The sequence below is a fragment of the Nomascus leucogenys genome, chromosome 22a (assembly GCF_006542625.1).
Source record: "Nomascus leucogenys isolate Asia chromosome 22a, Asia_NLE_v1, whole genome shotgun sequence".
NCBI lineage: Eukaryota > Metazoa > Chordata > Mammalia > Primates > Hylobatidae > Nomascus > Nomascus leucogenys.
Window position 1 is genome coordinate 53,588,803 of NC_044402.1, and position 17,536 is coordinate 53,606,338.

At 42.2% G+C, this 17,536-nt stretch overlaps 1 protein-coding gene across 1 annotated transcript; it reads right to left on the reverse strand.

Annotated features, from left to right (window-relative positions):
* Positions 1-2,465: 2,465 nt before the first annotated feature.
* On the reverse strand, positions 2,466-17,265 carry LOC100602736 (HLA class II histocompatibility antigen, DRB1-4 beta chain). Its single transcript, XM_030803111.1, is given in 7 exon segments — positions 2,466-2,838; positions 3,525-3,548; positions 4,023-4,133; positions 4,836-5,117; positions 8,572-8,715; positions 8,718-8,840; positions 17,088-17,265. Coding segments are annotated over 7 exon segments (798 nt in total). The 5' UTR covers positions 17,188-17,265; the 3' UTR covers positions 2,466-2,824.
* Between the last annotated feature and the right edge of the window lie 271 nt (positions 17,266-17,536).

Below are 17,536 nucleotides of genomic sequence, written 5' to 3' on the forward strand. Positions count from 1 at the left end.
ACACATATCTTTTTGAGGACATATGTTTTTATGTCTCTTAGGTAGATTCCAAGGAGTGAAATTGTTGGGTCATATGGCAAACCTATGTTAAACTTTTTAAAAAATTGTCATATTTCCAGATATTTGTAAAATCATACCTTCTCACCAATAATACATAAGGATTTAGAAAGTCTGTCTTCAAACATAATTATAATGATGATGATAGAAATAACATCTGTCAGCTGGATGTGGAGGCTCACGCCTGTAGTCCCAGCACTTTCGGAGGGCGAGGTGGCAGATCACGAGGTCAGGACTTCGAGACCAGCCTGGCCAACATAGTGAAAACCCGTCTCTACAAAAAATATAAAAATTAGCTGGGCATGGTGGCGGGCGTCCATAGTCCCTGCTACTTTGTAGGCTGAGGCAGGAGAAATGCTTGAACCCAGGAAGCAGAGGTTGTGGGGATCCAGGATCGCGCCACTGTATTTCAGTCTGGGCAACAGAGCGAGACTCCGTCTCAAAAAAGAAAAAAAAAAAATCAGGCCGGACGCGGTGGCTCACGCTTGTAATCCCAGCACTTTGGGAGGCCGAGGCGGGTGGATCACGAGGTCAGGAGATCGAGACCACGGTGAAACCCCGTCTCTACTAAAAATACGAAAAAATTAGCCGGGCGTGGTGGCGGGCGCCTGTAGTCCCGGCTACTCAGAGAGGCTGAGGCAGGAGAATGGCGTGAACCCGGGAGGCGGAGCTTGCAGTGAGCCGAGATTGCGCCACTGCACTCCAGCCTGGGCGACAGAGCGAGACTCCGTCTCAAAAAAAAAAAAATCTGTCTTGTTAATTTTATATTGTCTCTTTATGTTTCAATTTTTATTCATCCAGGGTCCATTTAATGAAAGAAATGAGTTTGGAATACAACTTACAAAAAAATGAAACTTAAATCTCAACTCTTTCTGTTTCTAATTCTATACTCTGTTTTACTAGCGTATTTAATTTTAAAAAATCAGTAACAAATGTATTTTAAAAAATAAATGTATAGTACGTTTTGGGACCTTAAAGAGCTAGTCATTCCTTATTCTACCTTTTTTCAAAAATTTCCTGGAAAATATATTTATCTCATAAAATAACATGTCAGCATGCTTAATTGAGTTCTAAAAACAATCGTCTTTGCTTGCTTTTTTGTTTTATTGTAATTGAGTTAATGGCTGACATTTTATATATATGCACATATATACACATTTTATATATATACACATATATATGTATATATGTGTATATAGTCATTCCAATATGTGAGAAAGTGGGTACTGGGAAAACTCTGGAAACAGTTTAGTTGCTGCTTATAAACGCACACAGGAAAATGTAGTATCTTTTTCCTGCATTTGAAGTTGTTGTGAAAGAATAAGAAACCTAAAGCTGCTGCGGGGGTCCTCCTACCATCTCAGGAAAGCTGACATGCTGTGTGTGATGGAGAGATGAGCTATGAAGTTCCAGGATCGCTGGTGATGCCACTGGCCGGCTGAGTTGAGCAAACCTGGAGACGCCCAGCAGTGGATCTATTGGCTATGTGAGATGATGGGTGAAAGAAAAACACACCCCACTAGATGAGATTTCCTGCTGTTCACAGCAGAAGGCATCTTCATTATAATATTCAACCCACACATTTTAGTTCTACCTTATAATTCCACACCACAAGTCTCGTATGAATGAGACAAATCATTTCCTCAACTTAGGGAACAAAGTCTTATTTGTTGCAACTCTGGGATCAAACAGAGCAGACATAATTATCAGCTTAATATATTCCTATAGGTTTTATATTCTTATAGAATTTATATGTACCTTTACACACCTGGTATATATGTACAAGTAACATATAACTAAAAATAAAATATGCACAAAATATACACTGAATTTGATTGAAAATAAAATAATAGTTGTCTCTGACGGTAGAAAAATTATGCTGAAATGATTATATTGAAATAAAATTTGAATTGATTATGTAGTTTTAGATTTGACATATTTGATACTGATTCTCAGAACACAATGGAGAACCCTCTATCTTCTAAATTTGTCTTTCTCTGAAATCTGTACAAGTCCTTTGATAATACCATATAATTGAAGTCTCTGGAATGAAAAACTATATACTAATTTACAGTTATAGATACAACAATATTGTAGACGGGGTTGAGAAAGAGTTCTGATTGACTTGCTAGCTGGTTTATCATCTCATGTTTGCCAAGTTTGTTTCAGTTCTTATAGTCTGTTCTCAGTTTTTATGCATTGCCTTTTTAAATGTTAGGTTTACTTTTTAAATTGACAAGTAAAAATTGTGTATTTATGTCATACAACATGAAGTTTTGATATATGCCTATAGTGTAAAATGTCTAAATCAACCTATTTAACATATGCATTATCTCACATACTTATGACATATCCATGAAAACCATTATTCTATTGGGAAACAATCTTCACTTTTTCTTTTCTTTTTATTTTTTGTCCTTGGAGCCAAATGACCAGAAGATTTTTAACTCCATGTTTGAGAAACATTTAATAATGTAATGTGTTTGTGGCACAGGGGGAGTACAGATGCATGGGAGGCAGGAAGCGTTAGGTAAAGGGGAGCACAAAACTTGGAAGATGAGGGGCTGCCATCAATACTGGGACTTCAGGCCAAAGGCACGAGCTGAGGCAGCCACAAGGAAGGACATTTTCTGCAGAGTTGCTGAACCAGTAGCAACCAGGTCTGGAGAAAGGTCTCTCTTGTGGAAGAATGAGAGCCAAGCGGGGAAGTTTTTCATCCTGCAAAGCTGGGGCAGAAGGTTCTTCCTTGAATGTGGTCATCTTCACTTCAGCTCAGGAATCCTGCAGAGACGCAAGAAAGTGTTGTTTTCAGACCTGGCTCTACTAACAGTTTATTTTGCCCTCTTTCAAGGACTCAGATGAGAGCACTGCAGGAAGAAGAAAAATAAGTTCTGAAGTCTCCATGAGTCAATACTCCTGCAGAGCACAGGCCTTTTCTAAGTGGAGAGGAGGAGTGTTGGTGTAAATTGCCTGATCAGAAATTTGGATCCAATGTCTTTGCTATTACTTCTGTCTCATGCCTTGTCACCTCTACCATCATTCTAGGGAAAGGAAATTCATTCTCTTTCCTTCTTTCTTTCTTTCTTTCTCTTTCTTTCTTTCTTTCTTTCTTTTTTTCTTTCTTTCTTTCTTTCTTTCTTTCTTTTTTTGAGACAGAGTCTCACTCTGTCGCCTAGGCTGGAGTGCAGTGGCACAATCTTGGCTCACTGCAACTTCCGCCTCCCAGGTTCAAGCGATTGTCCTGCCTCAGCCTCCTGAGTAGCTGGGATTACAGGCGCACACCACCATGCCCAGCTAATTTTTGTATTTTTAGTAGAGACGGGGTTTCACCACGTTGGTCAGGCTGGTCTCAAACTCTTGACCTCATGATCCGCCTGCCTCGGCCTCCCAAAGTGCTGGGATTACAGGCGTGAGCCACCACGCCTAGCCTCCAAATCTGTTTCTTAAAGAGGATGAAAAGGTATTACCTGTTGGCTGAAGTCCAGAGTGTCCTAGGAAAAAGAGGGGAAGATACACACTTAAAGGATATGGAAGCAAATCTGTCCTCCAACACAACGTCCCAGCTCCAGATCTCCCACCTGAGATTTCTCTAACACCACAACCCACACCAACCAGGGCAGAGAGGAGCAGAAACAGACCATGTGACCCATGAAGCGTGAAGTGTCTGTCACAGGATCCAGTGTAATTGTATTAGCCTTAGTTGCTCTTCCTTAATTTGCTCCACGATCTCAACCAAAGCACCCATACCTGTTAATCTTTCTGTTATCTCTGTAGGCCACAAGCTATTATGCTTTGACATAGCAACCATGCACTGATGATTTCTGGATTTGCAGAACATTGGAGGTCATTTGGGAATAGAAAGGCTTTATCCAGGGCCATTCATATACTGAGAACTAACTTCAGCAAAGCCATAGTTCCTCCTCCAGGAAAGCCTATGGAGACAGCCGCTACCAAAGGCTCCTCACCTTTCTGATTCCTGAAGTAGATGAACAGCCCGGCCCCAAGGAAGAGCAGGCCCAGCACAAAGCCCCCGACTCCACTCAGCATCTTGCTCTGTGCAGATTCAGACCGTGCTCCTGAGAGAGGAAGCCAGGTTTAGTGATTTTTATCCCAAATGGAACCTCTTTAATTGACACCCTGAGATTCAGAGCTTTGAAAATGAGAAAGAAGGCTACTCTGCAAAAACTAAAATAACTGACCATTTCTTGAGAAAAAAAAGTTTTCAAATCACACTGAACAGTTACAAGGTTCAGGCATCAAACTCATTCAAATATTACAGCCTTGATGTAAGACAGGACTTCAACATCTGATGAACAGAAAGCCTGAGACCCAATGAGGTTAAGTAGTTTGTCTAGAGTGACAGACCTAATAAAAGGCAGAGCTGAGATTGGACTCCCCTCATGACAGGAAGGCCCCTATACTTCTCTTCTTCTCAGATTACAACAAACAACTCAGAACGACAGCACCAGAAACTCAGTCTCAGACCCAGAGGCAGGGCCTGGAGCCCACGGACAGCAGGTGACCCCGATTTGTGACATCATGGGGAGGTTCAAAAGAGGGACAGCCTCTCCTGCCTGGCAGGCATGACTGCTTCCCCAGGGGGTACAGGTGTTTCTAGAAAGTATTACAGGGCTACCCCCCAGTGACCTGTGCTGATGGAGATGAGAACATGGAGCAAATGAAAATAGGATGTGGGAGAGGAGAAACCTGACACTCAGGGATTAGCACAGTCCCCTTCTTGGTGGGTGAGAAATGTATGAAGTCAAAAAGCTGCTCACTCCATTCCACTATGAGAGGGCTCGTCACGCTTGGGTGCTCCACTTGGCAGGTGTAAACCTCTCCACTCCGAGGAACTGTTTCCAGCATCACCAGGGTCTGGAAGGTCCAGTCTCCATTCTGGATCAGGCCTGTGGACACCACCCCAGCCTTCTCTTCCTGGCCGTTCCGGAACCACTTGACTTCAATGCTGCCTGGATAGAAACCATTCACAGAGCAGACCAGGAGGTTGTGGTGCTGCAGGGGCTGGGTCTTTGCAGGATACACAGTCACCTCAGGATGGACTAGGAGAAAACAAGGTAGAGGGAATGAGTCATGAAGACAGAGTAAGTCTCCTTGTTTAGCTTTTTGTCTGCTTCTCTGTAAACCCAGGCTCTGGCCTTGAGTAGGCCTCCGGCACAGCTTGCCATGTGGCCTCACAGTCTCATCAGCCTGGAATTTAATCTTTATAGTGGGGACCCATTAGATTTGAGAGATATTGTGAAAAATTATGTTTGGTTCTTCAGAGCTTGAAATTGACATGCACTGTCAAAGTGTTTACAAATCTTTGAAAGTACAGAGTGTAGTAATTAAAACTGACTTCTGAGCCAGGTTGCCTGGTTCAAATCCAAGGTCTGCCTTTTACTGGTTGATCCTGGAAGAGTTTTTGATTCTTTTGTGTCTCAACTTTCTCACCAATAATGGAGGATAATTATATTAATTTACCTCTTGAGGTTATATGAGGATTAATGCAAGTAAAATATATAAAAGAATGAATTACGATAGCCTTCAATTTATGAGGTCAGAAAGCTTCTCACTCCATTCTACTGTGAGAGGGCTCATCACACTTGGGTGCTCCACTTGGCACCTATTTATCATCCTTGAACACCTTGAGAGAAAAATATGATTTAAAGCAATGTGGATAGAGAAAGGGACGAAGTAGGGCACATGAGGAAACCGAGTATAAATTTTTAGGAATACTACTGCCATGCAGTCACACCTTAGAACACCACAGAAATGGTTATGCTCCTGGGAAGGTGGGACAGACAGAAATGATTCTCCAAATCTTTAAGTTCCTAAAAAAGCATGAGTCCTAAAGCAGAGAGAAAGATTAAGGAACGTCATTTTAGTTTTGAAAGTTCTTATATTTACATTTAGCTGATCAATGCATCTCCCAGGCAAAACAAGTATAACTATTATTAGACCTATCATTGTAAAATGATTTTTCTTTCCAGAATGACATTTGGATCAAGGCAGTGTCTGGGACTCATTAATTGGAGGGCTTATGCCTAGGGAAATCCCTGACACTAGCATACTCTCAATAAATACATTTTTTTTAAGAAGGAAAGAGAAACCTGGAGACAGCAATACCACCAAATGGTAGAATTGAGCTAGTTCGTGAATCATTAATTAGTATTTTGCAATATATTTTATTAAATAAAAATGTTGAAATTCTTAACATGGAAAAGAATTTTCAAAATATACATACCACAAACTGGAGAAAATACTGAATCAAATATCAAAAAAGTGTTAATAATCTTACAGTACAACAAATCCACAAAGTCACTGAGAAAAATACAAAGCCCTGGAGATAAGAGACAATAGATCATTGTCCATTCCCTACCAAATACAACAGGTAATTTGTAGAGCAGAGCAGTAATTATAACTGGCCAATAAATAGGTCTAAATAATTCAAAATAATTACAAATCAAAAAAATATAAATCAAAAATTAACCAGAAACATACATTTTCAACTATTGGTGAATGTCATAATAAAGGTCATCAGTGGGGAAAGTGAGGTAATTTGCTTATACAAAAATTAATTCAAGATGGATTAAAGACTTAAATGTTAGACCTGAAACCATAAAAACCCTAGAAGAAAACCTAGGCATTACCATTCAGGACATAGGCATGGGCAAAGACTTCATGTCTAAAACACCAAAAGCAATGGCAATAAAAGCCAAAATTCACAAATGGGATCTAATTAAACTAAAGAGCTTCTGCACAGCAAAAGAAACTATCATCAGAGTGAACAGGCAACCTACAGAATGGGAGAAAATTTTTGCAATCTACTCATATGACAAAGGGCTAATATAAAGAATCTACAATGAACTCAAACAAATTTACAAGAAAAAAAACAAACAACCCCATCAAAAAGTGGGCAAAGGATATGAACAGACACTTCTCAGAAGAAGACATTTATGCAGCCAAAAGACACATGAAAAAATGCTCATCATCACTGGCCATCAGAGAAATGAAAATCAAAACCACAATGAGATACCATCTCACACCGGTTAGAATGGCCATCATTAAAAAGTCAGGAAACAACAGGTGCTGGAGAAGATGTGGAGAAACAGGAACACTTTTACACTGTTGGTGGGACTGTAAACTAGTTCAACCATTGTGGAAGTCAGTGTGGTGATTCCTCAGGGATCTAGAACTAGAAATACTATTTGACCCAGCCATCCCATTACTGGGTATATACCCAAGGGAATATAAATCATGCTGCTAGAAAGACACATGCACACATATGTTTATTGTGGCACTATTCACAATAGCAAAGAGTTGGAACCAACCCAAATGTCCAACAACGATAGACTGGATTAAGAAAATGTGGCACATATACACCATGGAATACTATGCAGCCATAAAAAAGGATGAGTTCCTGTCCTTTGTAGGGACATGGATGAAGCTGGAAACCATCATTCTCAGTAAACTATCGCAAGGACAGAAAACCAAACACCACATGTTCTCACTCATAGGTGAGAACTGAACACTGAGAACACGTGGACACAGGAAGGGGAACATCACACTCCGGGGCCTCTTCTGGGGTGGAGGGGGGGGGGAGGGATAGCATTCGGAGATATACCTAATGTTAAATGACGAGTTAATGGGTGCAGCACACCAACATGGCACATGTATACATATATAACAAACCTGCACATTGTGCACATGTACCCTAAAACTTAAAGTATAAGAAAAAAAACAAACAAAAAAAGAAAGTGAGGTAATTTGTGTCACAACTATTACATATTTAAAAAGTAACTATGAAATTATTAGCATTATAATAAAATAGTAACAGTGTTTTCAAACTTTAATTCAAAAAGTTAGTTTTACAGTCATTTCTACTAAGTAAAAAATATAACACTAAGAAAACAAAAAACTAGCAAGAAATTTAGACCTAAAGAAGTTTCAGAGGTGCCTCAGAGGTCTCCTCAATTCCCCTGGAAATTAATCTAATGCTTTTGCAAACACCACACACTTTTATTTCAGAGATTACATGAAGGGTGTGTGCCAGGGACAGTCTGGAATTGGCCTCCTCACATTATCCCAAACCCTCCATACCCCTCAGCTCTCCTCCCCTAAATCTTCACCCCAACCACACACCCCTTACGTTTCCCTTCCCTGCATCTCTGAGGACCCAGGACAATCAAGGTCTCCTCTCTCTCCAGCCGCCTACACCCACCTCCCATGTCACTCCCCACAGAGGCCTCCAAGGATAAGAAGCAGCCCCCTCCTGCCTCCCCTCCCACAACAGACACACAGACACAGACAAATCCACACTCTACACACACACCTGTGCCCTCAGAACTCCTTGTCAGGATTGAGAGGATTCTAAATGCTGACAGATGGCGCTCTCTCCTCTCTCTCTCCTCTCTCCTCTCTCCTCTCCACACACACACACACACACACACACACACACACACGCTCAGATTCCCAGCTCACAGGGACCCAGGCCCCGTCCCCCACCATGCTCACCTCGCCGCTGCACTGTGAAGCTCTCCACAACCCCGTAGTTGTGTCTGCACCCGGTGTCCACCACGGCCCGCTCCTGCTCCAGGATGTCCTTCTGGCTGTTCCAGTACTCGGCATCAGGCCGCCCCAACTCCGTCACGGCCCGAACTCCCCCACGTCGCTGTCGAAGCGCACGAACTCCTCTTGGTTATAGAAGTATCTTTGCAGGAACCGCACCCGCTCCGTCCCGTTGAAGAAATGACACTCAGACTTAACCTGCTCCAAGAAACGTGCTGTGGGGACACGAACGATGCGGTTACAGAAGCGGCCTCCGGGGAATACACTATCTGGCCCCACCCGCAACCCCGACTACACGCAGCCCAGGGGCTCATCCTCTGTCTTTCTGACGCGGACGGGGGTCTGGGGGACCAGGTGGGAAAACTACCTCTGATCCCAAAGCTTTTGGGACCCCCTCCCTGCCTCCAGCCTGTTCTGGAGACCTCCAGGCAGGAGCTGGAGGAGGATCCGTCCAGCACCTCAGCCCACTCCGCCTCCTCCTGGGAGCCTCCACCCCAAAGACACTCTGCTCCTTCTCTCCACCCTTTACCCTTTAAAGGCTTTACCCTTTCCTTCAACAGCACCCACCGCGTTCATCCTGTGAACACTTCCTTAGTGCTGACCTTGTGCCAGGCCTGCTCTGCCTCTAGGAATCCAAACACGGGAAAACAGACCCCTCCACTCCGCTGGGGGAGCTTAAAGAGCAGTGAAAGTGATGGCCAAAACCAAACACACAAGAGCTTAGACAGGAATGAGAAATTTCAGCCAAGTGTGGCGTTCTAGAACAGAGAATCATAGGATGATCTCAGTTCCTTTAGGGTGCCAGAGAAGAGTGACAGTTCAGATGTGACTTGACGGGTTAAGCAGGTGTGAGGCAGGGGGCAGAGTGGAGCCTGTGTGTCTGTTTGGACAAAACGGGGGGCACGTTTCAGGTTTAAGAAATACCATGTACAAAAGCTTGAATTGATGAACTTCTTCAAGAAACTAGAACAAAGTTCACTAAAGCAGAGAGGCTGAGGGGAAGGAGGGTAAAAGATTTAGATTGGAGAAATCACAAGAAGCCAGATATTGAAAAGCCTCGTGGGTGGTGTTAGGATTTTGGATTTACTAAAGACAGTGGGAAAGTATCGAAGAGTTTTAAGGAGAATAAAACTATGATCCCCGTAAATGTCCACAGACCTTCGTTTGCATTTCTAAATCCACAAAGCTCCGAAATTCAGTTAAAATAAATTTGTTCCCAAAACTCATTTGGCAAATCTCATCTGATGAGGGTAAGTGGTCAAAGGTGTCTCAGAGCTCTTATTGGTGACATGTGCTTCTGTAGTTTCAATACATATAAACATATGTGCATATATGTGTGTAAATATACACATATGTAAAACACTATGTACGTATTTTTGATGTTTTTGTCTTTATGTTTGCTTGAAGTGTGAAAATGACAAAAATAACTTAAAAATAATTCTGTGGGTAAAAGTGAAATGAATAAATAAAAGCATTTTACACTGTGAATAATATCAAATGTAGAATCACTACAGAAATCCGAGGCATGTTAGTGAAAAATAATTGCAGCAGCATCACTATTTGTGACTTAGAAGGGCAAACTGTTGAAAGTTAATAGAGATAGTGCTGACCAACAACTTATGAAAATGTTGAACAATATTGCATAAGGCAAAAAATAAATATGAAAATGTTGAGCTTGCATTGACTAAATGGATTCAACAAGTAAGTGGTTGAATTTATGCAACTGTCTAGTTTTTTATAATGAAACAAACAAAAATAAACCATAAAGAACTGAATTGGGCAGTAAGTGTATAAAAGATGTGAGTCTAGGCCGGGCGCGGTGGCTCACGCCTGTAATCCTAGCACTTTGGGAGACCAAGGCGGGTGGATTGCCTGAGCTCAGGGGTTCGAGACCAGCCTGAGCAACATGGTGAAACCCCGTCTCTACTAAAATACAAAAAATTAGCCAGGCATGGCGGGGTACACTTGTAATCCCAGCTGCTGGGGAGGCAGAGACCGGAGAATCGCTTGAACCTGGGAGGCAGAGGTTGTAGTGAGCCGAGATGGAGCCACTGCACTCCAGTCTGGGTGACAGAGCAAACCCCCAACTCAAAAAAAAAAAAAAAAAAAAGCAAGTCTAGAATTTTCAGAAAGAGCACAGTGTGAACCAGTGCTCCCAGCCTCAGCACTGGTGACATTTTGGATGAGATAATTCTTGGTTGTGAGGGAGTCTATTCTGAACATTGTGGGCTCTCTAGCAGTGTCCCTGGCTTCTGCTCATTAAATATCAGAAGAAACCCCTGTTGTGACAACCAAAAAGTATTCCAACATTGCCACATGTTCCTCAAGAGTGATGGGAGGGAAGGGAGGGGTGGTGAACTATCCCTGGGTAAGAACCATGGGTGTGAACCGTCTGAAAAAATCTGTGTTGAATAAGCCACTATCAGTTATGGAGAAGCTGAGAACTGCATTGAAAAATATTTGTTGAAAATCTTGGTCCTACATAAAACGGATGTTTTGTAGAATTCTGGTCCCAATACAGTGCTGTCTTTCCAGAAAATGAACTTATTGAGAACCAAGATTTACTGATTCCCTTGCCTTACCAAATCATATAATTTATCTCTCACATAATCTTCTTTCTTAATTTCTCTGCCACTGGTCCACTAATTGTAGTAATGAATCACAACCACAGCTATTTTATTCCTGTTTAATGCCCCAACTAACTCATTTCTTTCAGTCTCCCATTCCCAACAATACTAGCAGGCATCAAATTTCCAGCCTTGGCCAGAGGTAGAACTCTCAGTTTTGTAGTCAAGTCCCCTCAGAAAGGGAGAAACTAAGAAAATGACATTCTCATACAGACAGTTTCAAAACATGAGCAGGTCCCCAGACTGTGAGTAAGACCTGTGGAAATCTCTCTTTGCCCTTTTGAAAGGACGGCAGAGAGGTGTGCACCCTGGATCAAACAATGTCTATCTTTTTATCCCTAAATTATCTAAGCACTTTCTTTACAGAGAGAAAGTTAAAAAATTAACATGTGTGAAGTCGCTGTCACTGTGGCAATGGCTTCCATGGGTAGCACTGTAATCCATGCTTGTGTGTCTCACGTTGGGTTGACAGATTTGGCAAATAAAACCAGAGGATGCCAAGTTAAATTTGGATTTTCAGTAAATTATGGTTGTGTATCTGAAATTCAGATTTCACTAGGAACCTGTATTTTATCTGGCAATCCTAGCCCAACTTGCCAGACAAACCTCAGAAGAAGGAGTGATTTAATACTTCCTTGTGTTCTTCAACATATGCCATGACAGACACATAGAACTTTTTTTTTTTGAGACGGGGTCTCGCTCTGTTGCCCAGGCTGGGGCTGGAGTGCAGTGGCGCGATCTCAGCTCCCTGCTAGCTCCGCCTCCCAGGTTCATGCCATTCTCCTGCCTCAGCCTCCCAAGTAGCTGCGACTACAGGCGCACACCACCACGCCCGGCTAATTTTTTGTATTTTTGGTAGAGACAAGGTTTCACCATGTTAGCCAGGATGGTCTCCATCTCCTGACCTCGTGATCCGCCCGCCTCGGCCTCCCAAAGTGCTGAGATTACAGGCGTGAGCCACCGTGCCCGGCCTAGAACTTTTAAAATGATAAATGCAAAATGAGTGAAAGTTTCTCCTATACATTGGAACTAGCAGCCCTTGAATCTCTGCCCCCACTCTAAGAAACAACCTGGTACATATGAATATCAGAAATTCTGTCAATAATTTAGACACAATATTGTCACTACTCACTAACGATGGACAGACTCTCAAACTCTAGAATCAGAAAATCTGAATAAAAATGTGACCTCTTCCCCTTGGGTCAATTTTTACCAAACATAAGCCTTTTTGTAATCTATCAAATGCATTTAATAATAGCTTAATCCTCACAGGATTATTGTTAAGTGTAAAATTAAATGATGACTCTTCTTAGCACTGATCACATAATAAACACACAAATATATTCCCATTTTAACTTTTATAATCCCTATAACTGCAGCTCACATTATTTTTTGTATTCCTTGGTTCTAAAGCCACTAGCATCTTCATCATGATTTTGCAATTGTCTTCTGTTCTTCTATGAGTTTCATAAAGAATTGTCATTCTGAAAACAGGGCAGAATCACTGGTTTATGTCTAATAATGCAGTACACCTAAACCTCACACAAAATGCGTCTGCTGACAGAAAAAAGGGACTTTCTATATGCTCAGATTTAAACTGCAATCTGATTTCCAGCACTAAATTTGTAATACTGGGTTTTACTTATAACCTCTCAATTTTAGATTCTAGAGATGCATATGTTTTTAAACACCACAGATACAACAGGATCATTATTGAAATTGCTACTGAAATCCATAGGCCTGGTACAGTCACTGCAAAATGTTACATGGCATATACTGATGGCGGCCGGATTCATTTTATTTATCACTCCATTCTCATGACCCAGAGTAATAACTGGTATATTCTATGTCACTAATAAATACTGGCTGTGTGAAATATTGGCTGTGTGACCTTTTGCATGAGCAGTCAGCACTGCACACAGGGACCCTCTAGTATTTCCTTGCTAATAATGACTCAGTATCTCTGGTTCACAGGCCCTCCTCCTTCTCTTCAGCCTCTTCAGCCCTTTTCCTTTAGATCCAGGGGCTCCCGGAACCCAGAGCACTGTCCTTCCCTGAAGCTCTCTACTTAAAACAGTCACCCTTAACCTCGTCCTCACTTCTACTTGCTCTTCAAATGGTCCAATCCAGTTTCCTCCCTGGATACTCCATTGACTGCAAATAATCAACTCCAGCAAACCCAGCACTTGCTTCTCTGTCACATTCTCACTTCCCCCTCCGCTTAGTGGCACTCACCACAATTGGCCTCTCCCTTCTCCTTGAAAATAATCTATTTTCCATGACTTACACGCATTATGTTCTCTTGGTTTTTCTCCAACATCCCTGGGCTCTTTCTCAGCCCCCTTTGCTGGCCTGTGCCCTCTTCTTTTTTCTCCACACAATCCATCTCCCTATGTAACCTCTTCCACTCCCTGGAATTTAATACACTACACGTATTGATGCCGCCAACATAAATACCTGAAGCCCTGGCCTCACCATGAGTCTCTTAAATGCCATTGACCTTCTGATTGCTCCACATAAATGTCTATAAATCATCTCAAATTTAAACAAAATTTTATTTCCAGCTGCCCACTTCAAATCATTTCCTCCCATAATTTTTCCTATCTCAATAAACAATACCAGCATCCACTTATTTGTCAAAACAAAATCCTTAGGAATAAACTTGATTTTTCTACCTCCTTTAGAGTAATCCATTAACAAGCTAAGCAAAAATACATGCTGTCGTCCACTTTGTCGTTTTCACTCTCTTTATCACTACCGCACTCTATGAAGCCACAAGCCTGTTTTCCCTGGAGAATTCCCTGCTGTGATCCTAAATAGTCTTCCTGACCACTTGTGAACCCCAACAATCCAATCCCCACAGAGTAGCTAGAATTAATTTTAATAATTGAATATAGGCCGGGTGTGGTGGCTCATGCCTGTAATCCCAGCACTTTGAGAGGCTGAGGTGGGTGGATCACGAGGTCAGGAGATCGAGACCATCCTGACTAACACGGTGAAACCCCATCTCTACTAAAAATACAAAAAATTAGCCGGGTGTGGTGGCATGCGCCTGTGGTCTTAGCTACTCAGGAGGCTGAGGCAGGAGACTCGCTTGAACCCAGGAGGCCGGGGTTGCAGTGAGCCGAGATTGTACCACTGCAATCTAGCCTGGGCAACGGAGCTACAACAGACTCCATCTCAAAAAGAAAAAAAAATTGAATATAAATTTCTCTCTCCTTGTAAAATAGCTTCTCATATCTCCTGTAAAGTAGCTTCTCATATCTATTTAAATAAAATTCAGGCTGGGCACGGTGGCTCATGCCTGTAATCTCAGCACTTTGGGAGGCCAAAGCAGGCAGATTATCTGAGGTCAGGAGTTTGAGACCAGCCTGACCAACATGGTGACATGGTGATACCCTGTCTCTACTAAAAATACAAAAAAAATAGCCAGGTATGGTGGCGGGCACCTGTAATCCCAGTTACTTGGGAAGCTGAGGCAGGAGAATCACTGGAAACCAGGAGGCGGAGGTTGCAGTGAGCCGAGATTGCACCATTGCAGTCCAGCCTGGGCAACAAGAACGAAACTCCATCTCAAAAAATAAATAAATAAAAATAAAATAAAATTCAAATTTTTTACTGTGGACATCAGAGTCTAATATGATGACGCTCCTGATTTCCTCTCCATGTTCTACCTCATCTTCTGCCTCTCCATTTCCTTGCTTTCTATACTTCAGTCCCTCTAGCCTTCTTTCTGTCCCTCCACATAATTTCCCACACCAGGGCTTCCCCCCCCATTCAGTGTCCCTAGAACTTTCGTTCCTTAGATCTTTACATGACTGTGTACTTATTTTGTTGTCTCAGCTGAATGTCACTTTCTCAGGTAAGGCTGCCTAAGCATATGAACTAAAGTTGGGTGAATGCAATTCTTTCTGTTCCACAAACCTGATGTCTTTTCTTCAGTGCACTGTGACTCTCTAACATTTTCTTCTTTGTTAAATGATTATTGGGTTATTATCTATCTCCTCCACTGTTGTGTAACTTCCATGAGAGTCGGGACCCTCTCTATCTTAATCAAATAGAATGATTTGAACTTAGAATGGAGCCCAGTACACAGTAGCTGCTGAGAAAAATAAGTGTGGTTGACATGAATAAACCAGGGTTCTGAGAACTGATCACTGCAGGCATCCTGGAAAGCAAGAAGGTGCTCAAGCTCCAGCACTCTTTTCATTTTGATTTTCACACTATACCCCTTCTCCTGCCTGTGAGAAATACAGGCAAAATTCTTCTTTCTCCTCCTTCTAGTTGGAAGAAGAATTCATAGATAAAGAAACAGTGATTTAAGAAAAAGGAAATCTTTTTATTAAGATTCATCTCTTTTTGCCTAGGCACAATGGATCACACCTATAATCCTAGCATGTTGGGAGGCTAAAGCAGGAGGATTGCTTGAGTCCAGGAGTTTAATACCAGGCTAGGCAACATGGCTAAATCTCATCTCTATCAAAATCACAAAAATTAGCTGGGCATGTTTGCCTGCCAGTAGTCTCCGCTAATCTGGAGGCTGAGGAGGGAAGATCGCTGGAGCATGGAAAGCAGAGGTTGCAGTGAGCCTAGATTGCACCACTGCACTACAGCCTGGGTGACAGAGCCAAGCCCTGTCTCAAAAAAAAAAAAGTTATCTCTTTCAATAGATCTCATAGTGATAAGGATCTGTGCAAGCTTTAGAGATTTCTGGAAATGATGACAACATAGCTGGGGAAAAATAGAGAGAAACTGGAGGAAGAGGTAAGCAGACATGGCTAATTAAGGACAGCCAAGGGCATGATGGGTGAACCTATGACACTTAGGACAAGACCCCAGTAAGACAATGAGTTCCCAGGACTTGCGCACTGACTTTCAGCCCTATGGGATGTGAACAATGTCCACACTGTCTCGGTAACCCCACACAGAGCATATAGTTTGAACATTATTAATTTTCTGATATTTGACCATTTTTGACTTACAAAAATAGAATTTCATATAATTTATCCTATGTTAGTTGAATCTCTTCTGTCATGTCTAGTTAGAGATGTAGGAGAAACAAGTATAGAAAGGTTAAAAAAGATTCATAATAAGCAGTAACCTGGGCCAGTTTTTCAGAGGATGCCTTAAGTTCTTTAGGCACCAAAGAATACCTTATAAATGGTCTTTACCTGTAGGGTGACTCCAAGTACTCAAGATCTCAGCTTCAGTTCCAGGGATTTTTCCCCATAAGAAAGAAAGAGCACTAAGTATAACTTCTGTCAGAGAACCTACATACACTGCAGGGGTACAGGCTTTATAAACATTGGAGTTCAGAAAGAAAAGAAAGGAGATAATAGAGAGGCCACTGGGTCCATCCTCACAGATGAGGAAGAGGGACCAACACTGAAGGTCCTGTGGAGGACATAATACAGGATCGTCTAGGAGAGACCCTTTGAATTCCCTTGACTCCCAGAAAATTTTCAAAAAAATACTGTCCTTTTGTCTGACATAAGTCAACATAATAAAGGGAAGTGCTGTATGGGGAATTTATTGTAGCCTCATTATTTCTAAATCCTCTAAAGACCCTGAGGAAATGTGATGCAAAGGTTTTATTAGTGGAAATTTGAAAAAAAAAAAATGGCCTGTATGGAGGCCCCTTACACAAGTCTCATGCAGAGGGCAAGTAGCCAGGCTCCTTTTGTGGTGTAAATAATTTGGGATCCAATGATAAAGATGGGCAATCTCTGAAGACAACGTCACAATTTCTTAAGGGACATGGCCTGGGCACGATGTTAACAAAACTCCCTATTTTCCCCACCCCATAGGAGCTCAGCACCCACAGTGTGCACTTACGTTGGGTGTCCCCAGCCAAAGCCAGTGGGGAGTTCAGCACCATCAGTGTCACTGTCAGAGCTGCCATGCAGGAGCCTCCAGGGAGCCTCAGACACACCATGCTGGAGAACAGGACAGGACCAGGGGACACAGGAGCAGGCAAGTCTCACTCAGGGAGAACTATGACCCCTTTTCACCCGCATTCCGAATTATAGGGAGGAAGTTACTGATTTCCTTGCTCCTGGATTGGGTAATCTTGTGTTGGAGAACCAATCAGCATCTGAGTTCAATAGCATCACCAGTTGCTGGTCAGAGATGCTGTATGAAGGTCCTCTTCTGAAACAGAATTTCCTTCTTTCAAGGATTGTTTTAATTTAGTACTTGAAAGGTTTGAACCAGTTGCATGTAAAACACTTTAATTGGATCCGATTGTGAGCCAGCTCTGTGCTGGTCAGTGATGTGTTCACAAG